This window comes from Mesoplodon densirostris, chromosome 10, assembly GCF_025265405.1.
Source record: "Mesoplodon densirostris isolate mMesDen1 chromosome 10, mMesDen1 primary haplotype, whole genome shotgun sequence".
Taxonomy (NCBI): Eukaryota; Metazoa; Chordata; class Mammalia; order Artiodactyla; family Ziphiidae; genus Mesoplodon; species Mesoplodon densirostris.
Window position 1 is genome coordinate 77,080,718 of NC_082670.1, and position 12,480 is coordinate 77,093,197.

Genomic DNA, 12,480 nt, shown 5'->3' on the forward strand with positions numbered 1-12,480 from the left:
ACTTCCCTGGTGGCACAGTGGTTAAGAATCTGCCTGCCAATGCAGGGGACATGGGTTCATTCCCCGGTCCAGAAGATCCCACATGTCGTGGAGCAACTAAGCCCGTGCGCCACAACTACTGAGCCTGCTCTCTAGAGCCTGTGAGCCACAACTACTGAAGCCCGTGTGCATAGAGCGTGTGCTCTGCAACAAGAGAAGCCACTGCAATGAGAAGCCTGCACACCACAACGAAGAGTAGCCCCCGCTCGCCACAACTAGAGAAAGCTCGCACGCAGCAAGGAAGACCCAACGCAGCCAAAAATAAATAAAATTTAAAAAAAACACGGGATAGAGCTTTATGAATGAACCCAAGAAAGTGAAACTTTTGTTTATGTCATGTCAAATTTATAATAAAAGTAGGTTAAAAACACATTCTTTCAAAGAAATTAACATTAAAGAAAAAAAAAGGAAAAAAGCCCTTTTAACTACCTTTTTTTTTTTTTAGGTGTTGGGGGTACGAGTTTATTAATTAATTTATTTATTTTTGTCTGTGCCGGGTCTTCATTTCTGTGCGACGGCTTTCTCTAGTTGTGGCAAGCGGGGGCCACTCTTCATCGCCGTGCGCGGGCCTCTCACTGTCGCGGCCTCTCCCGTTGCGGAGCACAGGCTCCAGACGCGCAGGCTCAGCAGTTGTGGCTCACGGGCCCAGTCGCTCCGCGGCATGCGGGATCCTCCCAGACCAGGGCTCGAACCCGTGTCCCCTGCACTAGCAGGCAGACTCTCAACCACTGCGCCACCAGGGAAGCCCTTAACTACCTTTTTATTGACAGTTCTCCATAAGAGCAGAAAAGAGAAGCTAAGAATCTTTAGACACAAAAGCAAGAAATGGAGGAGCACTGCAACATTTACGAGAAAACTAACTTTTCTGAAAAACACATGCAATGTTCTAAGTGCAAACCTGGAACATACCTGCCAGACCAAACCAAGATCAAAATTAAAACTTAGAGCCTCCTGCAGTAAGATAAATCACAAATAACTTCATTCACTTTGCTTCCTTTTATTTTCATTCAGGTGACTTTAGCCCCTCTGGTTCAACTGGCTGGCAGCAGCTGTGATGGCTGCAAGCAAATTGCCCCCACTTTGGTGTGTGCAGATGGCCCTCCCTGACAGTCATATTTTCACAACTCTAAAAGCCCAGAGGGGTACATAGAGATCTACTAGAACTACCAGACTGTGGTTCTAAAAGTGCTTTCATTTGGACAAGATTTCACAGATGTTCACAACAAACACCTTTCTTGAGTTGATGCAAAGTATATTTTTGGAGAAGATGAGGAGTCAGAATTTCACCCTCAGTTTCTCTAAGAAGCAAGGGAAAAGTACGGGTGAGTTCTAAACTCTTAACTCGTGTCATCTCCCTGAAACTAAAGGTCCAAATTACTCTAGGAAAGCTCCTTTTAACTTCAGATTTTGCCAAGGCACTAGATGACATTGATGTTTACCCAACGTGTTTAAATTAAAATACAACCAACGTCTCAAGTCCCACCCATCAGGTTTAAGGGTCAGTTCTATTTGGTAGTCAACCCTAAGTCTTGTAAAATACGGCTTTCCAATATTCCCTCCAATTTCAAACAGATATAATATACAAAATCAGAAGAGATCACAGGCTCTGTCACAACCAACACACATGGCTGAGGAGATGACCCTCTACCAGCTGCCTCCATAACTCAATTTATGCATGTTAAGTATAGATGCTAATGGGACCCAGACTCCTCCACTGACAAAACAGAAGGCAGTGCTTTGTAAATTAACATGCATCCAAAAGACAATAGAAAAACTCCAGGCTAAATTCCCTGACAAGTATATAAGTATATTGACTATCAATGTCCTAAAAATAAATGTGTTCTTCTACAAATCAGGATCACTGGCATCCATTAAAAAAAAAACAAACAAAAAAAACACCTCTGGACTCAATTTACTGATAACATATGGATATGAATGTGCCCTAAAAACTATATTTTATGCCTTCTCATGTAGATAGCCTAAATGAGTGCTTTATTTACTATTTTTTGTTTTCTAATAAAACATATGATGCTAAAAAAGAGTAAGCTATAATCAGAGTTTCTACTTATAAAAGTCACAAAAAATTACTAATTGTACAGAGACCTTTATCAGGAAAATGCCCACTGCTCTGGGAGAGATGTCATTCCTGGTTTCTCCACAGGTTTTTGAAACTAAATATTTACTTCTTTTTTTTTTTTTTTTAATAATTTGGAAATAGTTTTATATACATCCCCTTCTATTACTAATTATGCTGGAACTGGGGAGGTAGGTATGGAGGTGGGTAGAACGAGGACTAAATGACTCTTAGCAAAAAAATAAAATAAAATCTTTTGTCTTGTCTTTTTTTCTTTTAAGCCTTAGCCAAGTTTCAAGTTTGGTTCCAATGTGAAGTGAGGATGAAATCTCAGTTATGAGAGTCTACACTCCCCCACAAGTACAGAATGGTAAGTTTATTTTCAAAATATTGCAAGCAAAAATTACACAAATTCAAAATGAATTGATGAGCCAAGATTAGCTTTTTTTTAATCTTACTATCATTTGATCCCTTTGATAATATTTTTCAAACCAGTTTGCTGCAAATGCAGTATAAGTGCCTTGAATCGTGTAACCTCATTTAGGGGACATAAAATTTTAAAGCAAATGTTCTACATTATTTCCACAAAAATCCACTTGGATGAAGACACTGTCATTGACTAGAAAAAAAAAAATACGAAGTCAGAATTGTACACACCAGGAACTCAGTAGCTCGTACTAGTTTCTTTTTCCCCAGGACTTGGGAATTTGGGGGCAGACAATTCAAAATCATGTGCTACAAGACAGAAAAATCATTACCCTATCAGCAAGTTTCAGAAGTCTTTTGTAGGATGATGGTGACCAGCAAACTCTCGAATGTTAAACTTATGCATGAAATAACCAGATTGCAAACATCATCATTATAAATTTTTTTTTTTCAGGGAACAACGTAAATCAAGAATTATTTATTCTTAAGATAAATACTATTTGCTTCCTTCTGGCAAAAACTAGAAGTAAAAAGACTTCAAATTTCTATAAACTGACAAAGCAACTGGCTTTCATTTAGATCTGTTTCTTTACAGCTTGCTCATCATTATTTACTTCATTATTCTTTAAATGCCCTAAATCCATGCAGGAGGATCTTTGCTTCTTTTAAATATCTCTATGCATCCACCACTAAATAGAATACCCTGTGAGTATTTAATAAATTATTATTAATTCCAGACTTCGTTAGGAGAAAATACTGGAGTCATAAGAAAGTATTATTCTTTGAAAAGTAAATTTTGCTGATAGCATAATTTTAATCATTTAACGCCTCCACTGCATATACAACAACTTCTCTTCGCCAAATCTTAGTTTCTCAAGGTATCTTTTCATTGTAATGTGAATGGGAGGAAAAAAAGAATTACTCTAGCTTTAGAAATTTACTTTTAAAGCACACACAAAACCTCTCTTAGGGTTGAAAGCATTGGCTATGCTCTGTAAATGAACCCAGCTCCTTTCAGCCAAGGGATACTTGAGCCCTTTATTCTTTTGCCCAGAAAAGGCATCCTAATTAAAGGGCCAATAAATTAAATGCACCAGAGAAGGCCAAAAAAAAAAAAAAAAAAAATCGAGAAGAAAAGCACCCACCAGGGTGTCTAGAGAAAAACACAAGGTTCATTTCACATGTTTGTGTTAGGCACCATCAAGTTTAGAACAAACTCCAGGGGAACAGCTGTTTTTGAGAAATGTGAACAGCTCCTACCTTCATTTCAATGACAGTCTGGAGAGCCTTCGTCTTGGCTGGCTCTGGCTGAAGTTGGCTTCTTCGGTGTAATTCCTGGGGAGGAACACGATAGAAATAAGCCTGACGGTTCATCCTTCCGTTATACCATGACCTTTACACAGGTACCACTCAGCCCACCAGGTCCAGGCTCGCTGTGTACAGACATAAACAAGCCACAGGTGCCTCTTCCCCCACCCTCTTTAGCATCCCTCCTGCCTGGAGCCTGTGTTGCGGTGAAAAGCTCCTGGCACATGCGCTATTTCTGAAACTTCCATCAATAATTAATGTCAACTGTGACAAAGCCAGCAAGTAATCATAGTCCAAATACTGTTCAACACTGGGGCTGTTGCCCAGCCATCAAATCATAATTTACTAAATTACATTACTCCATGCTCCCAATACAAACACAGCAAGGAAACGGAGGAAAGAAAATGACTAACGTAGTTGCAAATCCACTGCACGGGTGGCATTTTGCTACTGAAGTAGGTTTGAAATGAGCAATTTAAAACATTTTCAGTACAACTGTGTCACTTTTTGGAGTTAATTGGTCTGATGAAACCCTATGAATCTCTTACTTCCTAATTTACAGTTTCAGTCCTTGTTCAAAATCACATCTGTATGTGATATGCTTATGCACCCATGATGCCAAGAAATTAAAACTGGCATTAATATCAACAGTGTTAGAGGGGAGAAAAAATGGTTAAATCCAGATGTAGACCCAGTAACTTCTTTAGGTAAAAAGCAAAAAACATTATAATTTTAAGCTTCAAGGCTTACTTTTTACATGCCTCTTCTCAAAAAAAAAAAAAAAAAAAGTCTGTCAAAACTTTGAAAGATTGATTTGGCAGAAGAGAAGAGATAAAGTTTGTTCAGTTCATGCTTTGATTTTCTTAATGATAATTATCAACACTTTTATGAAAGTAGGCCATGACAGGAGTAAACAAAAATACTCATGCATGTCCACACTGCTGATACAATTACTCACCTACAATTACTCACCTAAGTGAGTAATTGCACCTATGGAGCAATTCCATTAAGACTTATTTGACTTATAAGTCACCTATGGATAATTCCATAAGACTTATTTGCTTCCTGAAAAGTCATTTAAAGTCGACATGGAGTAGTTTTAGGTCTTTACATCCCATTGGACCGCAAACATTTAAAAAAAGAAAAGAAAAACCTTGGGTGTTAAAGAAGAGAACCAACATAATTTCTGGTTTTATCTAAGTAAGGACATTAAATTTAACCCTACGTCCACCACTACCATCTACTATCATCACCATTTCATTAAGATATAACATATTTATGTAAAAATTGTCAGAATAACAGAATTGCACAAAAAAAGATAGTCCTTCCCTGGATTCCAGGATAAGAAAACAGGCAACCTTTCACCCATCTCCTGTTACATTGTTCTTATTTTCCAGCAGTCCAAGAAGACTTGGTCAAGGGCCATGGTGCATAAGTCTAGGGATCAGTACTGGGGAATTACTGCTACAGCTCTGCACTGTAGCATATTTTCTTCTCAAAGTCATCACTGGCACACAAAACTACTTCTCAGACTTCAATTTAAGCAGAACTAGAATTAGTGCTTCTTCATTGTTCAAAATGGTCTCAACACCAGTTAGGACATTTTTGCCCCTAACGTATTTCTGGAAGGGATGAGGTCAAGCATTACTGACTCCAGTTCCAGCACACCACTGAGCACCTCACATAAGGACTTCAGGCTAAAAAACAGAGCTACTTATCCCTCAACATAACTTCCAAGATTGTTGGAGTTCACGAGACCAATAAAATCTTATAGATGACAAAACAGAAAGTAAGTCACTTGTTAGAGGTATTCCACAGTAAGTGGTAGGAGTAACACACTTCATAGGTCACCAATTCTGATACCATGTGGCATCAAAAACATCTTAATGAAAAAAGCTGAGAATGAAATTCATGATAATTTCACACCATAGCCAGTCAAGTTCCAGAATAAAAATCATATGATAATTTGAGGAGAGAGGTTAAGATTGTATAAAACAAAAAATAATCATGAAGCAACTAAGCAACACAACAAAAATAAAACCATAGGGTAAAGACATGTGCCGTTATAATTTCTGCCAAGCATGAAAAGATTTTTAAGGGAAAACATGCAATAACAAAGCTAAACTTGTAGCAATAGTTTTGCAAAAATGAAAACAGAGTTCTCTTTGCTATAATTATAAGAGTTCTATTATAATATAAACCAGCTCAAAATCCAGATTGGGCCCTCACCCTCTCTGTCACTCCTTAAAAAAATAAAATCTCCAATTACCCAAGAAGTGCAATATCCCTACCCTAACTACATTATATTTCAATCAATTCTGGCTTCACAGTTTCTGAGGATCACCTTAATTCTTAAGGTGTCAGGTAAGTGAAGATTATAAGCCACCTGCAGACTTTATGGACTGTCTGAAAGTCCCATCTCAAGACACTTTATCCATCTCTGAGATTCAGGATCATTAAAATGCACACTCTGACTGCGGCAGAGAAGACCAGTTGCCCAACAAAGATTTGTGTGCCTCTTCATCAGTGTAGAGCTATTGCTAGGAAGTACCACCACCACCACCCTTGTATCCAGGTGAGACCATGTGACCTATTTCTGGCCAGTGGAATGTGGGTAAAAATGAAGAACTCAAGTCCATAAAAACCTCCTACCCTGTCCTCAACTCTCCCTCTTTTCCTGTCTGCTGACTAGAAGTAAAGGACTCCAAGACCCAAGAAGATGGCAGAACCCCGAGATAAAAGGAACCTGGGTTCCTGAAATGCCATGTGAAAAGTCTGCTGAACACCCACACTGGATGGTGGTGCACAGGAAAAATAAATTTCTATTAAGTTAGTCTCTGAGCTTTCAGGCTTTATCTGTAGAGATCCCAGGGCTCTCTGCTTTAACTACTGCAATGGCTGAAAGGAAAAATAATACCTACCTAGTCCTGTATTGTTTGTTGCTTTTGAATTACAGAAGTGATGTTAACGTGTGAGTGCTTGCCAAATTTTTCAAAACTGAGAGTAAGATGAGTTGGTTGCTGGTGCTCCAACTATCCTTAACCATCTGAAAGATGCACCCATTAGGCACTAATCTTAAATAACTAAAGAATTTCCCCAGCAGCATGTGGTGTAGGGATGCGAGAGGACAAGATTTAACTTACTCTAGAAGTTTTTAAATGACAGTATTAAACCATCAAGTACAGTGGTTCTATGCTTTTCTGGGTCACTGATCTCTGTAAGAATCAGACGGAAGCTGTGGATTATCTCCAGAAATGGACACAAAAGCACACATAAACAAAATGTTATACCATTACAGCTGGTTCAGAGCGCCTGTTCCAACACCCAAGAAGTTCATATTTGAACCAGACTACAGGCTAAAAACCACTTATTGAGATGAAAGAGAACTGCATGGGGAGTGGGGAGCCAGGACCCTGTCCAGACCCAGCCTGAGACCTTGGTCATGCCCCTTCCCCTCTCTGATCAGTAAAATAAGCAGTTTTATGAGTGAGTTTCTTCTAATGGCCCTTCCAGCTCTGAGAACATCCAGATTTTTAATAGCAGCTGATTCTGAAAAGCTGATCTCTGGCTGATATTTCTAATCACACTCATTCTCCATTTCAAAAACAGAATAAAAATAAAAGAAGAAAATTGGATATCTCATTGCAACACTGATACCGAGGTTATTTTTCTATAATCTAATGACTAGGTTGGCCTGAGCTGGTCTAAAACTGCCAGCTCCTCCAGGTGTTCAGCATGGAAATATACCAAGACCCCAGAATTTTGAGCATGAAATCTCAAGTGGTTCATCAGGATGACATTACTTGGCAGTTAATGAGAATCTGAAGTCTAGTGAGTTAATCTGGATGGACACTAGCATACAAGATGAGCTTGACAGAATAATGTTTGCACATACCATATACTTTCTCCAGGAGACAAAAAAAAAAAAAAAAAAAAAAAAAAAATTCAAAACTTAACTTTCTCTCTAAAGGTAATTTACTATTATCTGGCCTTTCCACCTTACCATTCTGGTAATCTACTGCTATGTAACAAATCACCCCAAATTTAGTGGTGTCCAACCACCACCATTTTCTTATGCTCATGAATTCTGGGTCAGGAATTCATAAAGGATAGAGTAAGGAAGGCTTGTTTCTAAAGCATGGTGTCAGAGGGCTGGAACAGCTGGGGCTGGTGGATCCACTTCCAAGATGGCTTCTCCACCCATCCATCTGGTGCCTTGGCTGAAAAATAACTTGAAGTCTAGGTTTAGCTGGAATTCTCAATCTGAGCAACTATATATGGCCGCTCCATGTGACTTGGGCTTCCTCACAGCATGGCAGCCTCAGGGTACTCCCACCTCCTACATTGAGGTGTAAAGATTCCAAGAGCAAGTGTTCCAGCAAATAAGCCAGAGACTGCATGGCCTTTTATTATGTAACCTCAGAAGTCCCATAGCATCACTTCTGCAATGCTATGTTGATTAAAGCAGTTACAAGCCTGCTCAAATTTCAAGGAAGAGTGCCAAAGATTCTGAAGCCATATTTTTAAATTGCCTCTTTTAAGAAACAAAACCAATTGGAGAAACCAACAGGAAAGAAACACTATAATCTCAGCATCAACTCAGATCAGTCTTAAGATACAGCAGAGTTTCATATATTCAAAGAATAATTTGATGCAAGGGATATAGGAAATACAGCAGTAAACCAAACAGACAAACATCTCAGCCCTCATGTGTTTTTTCATTTCAAATTCCAACTGGAGAGAGGCACAACAATTTAAAAAGGTGACTAAACCAGTTTGTCATAAGTGCTGTAAAGGAAAATAAGTCATGAAGGTGGAGTGGGACATTTGGGAGGTATGGGATTGATAGCCATTTTAAATAGGGTGATTAGGGAAAGCTTCAGGAAAAGGTGACATCTGAACAAAGATCTAAAGGAAATGAGGGAACCAGTTGTGCAGATATTCCAGGCAGAGGAATAGTAAATATTTATGTACATGGCTAGAGCTGCATAAGGGATGGGGAAAGTAGTCAGTCGGAGAAGTCCAGGGGTGGGGGATGATGGGAAGATAGGTATACATTTGGAGTCCATTGTAGGGATACTGGTATTACTCTGAGAAAAATGGGGAGCCACTGGAAGGTTCTGAGGAAAGACAAACCATGATATGGATATGATGCACATTCATAAAGGATTACTTCAGCTATTGGACTGAAGTATGGTTTTGGATTGAGGAGGGAGGTAAGGGAAGAACCATAGGGCCTAGTAAGAAGAAACTAGAATAACCCCGGCAAGGGATGACAGAACCTTGGACCACAGTGACAGAGTGGAGGCAATGGGAAGGAATTGAGCTTGGATATGCTTTGAAGGTGAGGCTCACTTGACTTCTTGATAGATTGCCTGGGATTAGAGAAAAAGACAAGTAAAGGATGGCTTCAAGGCTTTTAGCCTGAGCAATAGGAAGAATGGAGGTGGAATACCAACATAGGCAAGACTGGGGAGGAGAAGTGGGAGTTATGGGAATCAAGAGTTTGGTTTTGCCTGTGTTAAGTTTGTGATGCTATTAGACATTCAAGTGGAGATGCTGAGTAGGCGGTTTAATAGATGAGTTGGATGTGAGGGGAGAAGTAAAAGCTACAATTACAAATTTGAAATCGGTGAATAGATAGCATTTAAAGCAATGAGCCTACATAAAACCAACTAGGGACTAAGCATAGAGAGGAGAGAGAAATCAGAGGACTGAGACCAGGGGCAATCCAACACTAAGGGGTCTGAGAAGTGAGGAGGAAGCAGCAAAGGAGACTGAGAAGAAATAGAGGTAGGAAAAGAACCAGGAGAGTAGCATCCTGGAAATCAAGTGAAGAAAATAAGCCCAGGATGCAGGAATGACCACCTTATCAATTGCTGCTGAGCAGTTAATAGGATGAGGCCAGAGGAAAGACCACAGGACTTAGCAACATGCAGGGCATTAATAACCTTGACTATCCAGTAGGTGGATAGTGTGAGTGAAAGTCTGACTGGAATGTGCTGTGGGAGAATGGAAGGAAAAAAGACCTTCAGGCTACTATATTTGCTCAGGCTGCTATATTGCACAATGATTTACTGATCATTTCTTTCATCAAAACTCTTTTTTAGATTTGTACACCCATGTTCATATAGCAGCATTATCAGAATAGCCAAAAGGTGGAAGCAACTGAAGTGTCCATCAACAGATGGATGAATAATCAAATGTGGTGTATACATACAATGTATTACTCAGCTTTTAAAGGAAGGAAATTCTAACACCTGCTACAACATGGATAAAACTCAAGGACATTATGCTTAGTGAAATAAAGCAGTCACAAAAAGACAAATACTGTATGGTTGATAGGAGGGATCTAGAGTAGTCAAAACCATAGAAACAGATAGTAGAATGATTATTGCCAGGGGCTGAGAGCAGGGGGAAATGGAGAGGTGTTTAACGGGTACAGAGTTTCGATTTTGCAAAATGAAAAAGTTCTCAAGATTGGTTACATAACAGTGTGAATATACGTAACACTACTGAACTGTACACTTAAGAATGGTTAAGGTAGTAAATTTTATGTTATGTGTATTCATCACAATTAAAAAAAAATTTTAAACCATAAATATATAACAGAACCTGTTTAAGTTCCACAACCTTCACCACTTCCATTCTTCTAGAGAGAAACCATCATCTAAAGTTGGTGTCTTTCTCATGCATATTCTGTGCTTTTATTACATATGTATGTCCTCATAAATAGTAAAATCTAACAACAGAGTACATTGTTTTACATAAATGACAGCTGTCCCTATTGCACAAAGGTTTTGCATTTTGGTTTCTACATCAACAATATTTATGTTTTTAGAATTTATGTGTGGAAATAAGTGTTCTCTATTCTTTTTTTCTATTACGAACAATTTTGTAGTAAACCACCTAGTACATGAAAAAAAACCTTTTTTTGGTACCTTTACTCTTAAGTGCCCAATAATTCTGTTCTTTATGAAACATTCTGCTTCTTCTGCTTGAAATAACCCTCTACCCTTTTCATCTCTTGTATCTGTAGGGGTCAGCAAACTATAGCCCACCATCAGTTCTAGTAAATAAAGTTTTATTGAAACACTACTATATCCATTCACTTACATACTGTCTATGGTTGTTTTCATTTCATTTCATGGCAGAGTTGAGTAGTTATAACAGAGACAATATGGCCTCACAAAGCAAGAAATATTTACTACCTGGCCTTGTACATAAAGTTTGCCAACCCCTGGTCTAGAATATCTTCAATAATCAATCTAGCCATCTCCTTGTGTGGTAATTTAAAATATGTCCACAAATTTTGTATATTCCCTTTATAAGGTGAAGCCTAAATATCTTCCCCTTGGCTGTGGACTGGACTTAATAATAACTCAGTTCTAACAAAAGAATATAGTAGAAGTAACATGTGTGACTTCTGAGGCTTGGTCATAAAAGACATTATGGCATCCTTCTTGCTCACGTTCTTGGACCACTTGTTCTGGGAGAAGCCAGCTGCCACATCATGAGGACATTCAAGCTCTAAAGAGAGGCCCATATGACATGAAACTGAGGCCTCCTGCCAACAGTCATGTGAATAAGCCATTGTAGAAGTGGACTGTCCAGCCTCGGTGAAGCCTTCAGATGCCTGTGGCCCTACCCAACAGCTTGACTGCAACCTCTTGAGGTACTCTGGGCCCGAACCACTGAGCTAAGTGACTCCCATATTCCAGACCCACAGAATCTATAAGATAAAAGCATTTGCTGTATTAAGAAACTAAGTGTTTGGGGTAATTTATTTTAAAGCCGAAGATTACAAATATGTCACAGAAGAGCCATTACCTGACCCTCCAGACTAGTCTACATCCTCCTCCACCCTCATTTAGACTTTCATAGCACTGTGTACCTTTTCTTCATATCATTGGATATGGCTGCAATTAATAGCTTCATGTCTGTATTCACCACTGAGTGGTAAATTCCATGAGCATAGGGACCCTGTATGTCCATTATACTCCCAGTAACTAACATACTGCCTGCCAAGAGTAAGTGCTTAATTAATATAGACACATTGAATGAAACAGTACAACTGACATTATACTTATACGCCTGGTGGTTCTAGAATACCTTTGGACCAAAAGGAGTCTGATGTGAAGGATGATAATAGCTAATAGATACTTATACACTGCTATGTGCTAAGCACTCTTCTAAGCACTTTATAAATAGTAACTTGTTTAATCATCACAATAACCTCCTTAGGTAGGTACTATTATTTTCACCATTTTTCACACCAAGAAATGGAAGCATAGAGAAGTTAATAACTTGCCCAGTCTACTGAACTGCACTGCTGGGATTTATGCCAGGAAGTCTGGTTCCAGGGTCTCTGCTTCTAACCACCACGCTTACTGCCCATGTTTCACCACTTGGCTTTGATTTGATATTTAAAGGTGACACCTTTATCTCCACTGGCTTCTTTCATTGTAGCCATCTCCGTAATTTTCCTTTGATTCAGTCTTCCATTTCTCAATCTTTTATTGAGTACTTGAAAATATACAGAAACTTACTCTCAATAACAGTTGTCTGGTACTAATATCCATATTAGATATTAAAACAAATGGCAAACATGGTTAGGCACACAGAAGTGGATA

The 12,480-nt window shown here is 38.9% G+C and overlaps 1 protein-coding gene across 13 annotated transcripts in view; it reads right to left on the reverse strand.

The window, feature by feature from the left end:
* ERC2 (ELKS/RAB6-interacting/CAST family member 2) overlaps positions 1 to 12,480 on the reverse strand; it is a 985,114-nt gene that overhangs the window by 698,067 nt on the left and 274,567 nt on the right. For all 13 annotated transcript variants that reach the window (XM_060111325.1, XM_060111324.1, XM_060111322.1 and 10 more), the window contains one exon: positions 3,800 to 3,874. In XM_060111325.1, the coding sequence (XP_059967308.1) occupies positions 3,800 to 3,874 (75 nt within the window). The remainder of the gene's footprint in view (positions 1 to 3,799; positions 3,875 to 12,480) is intronic.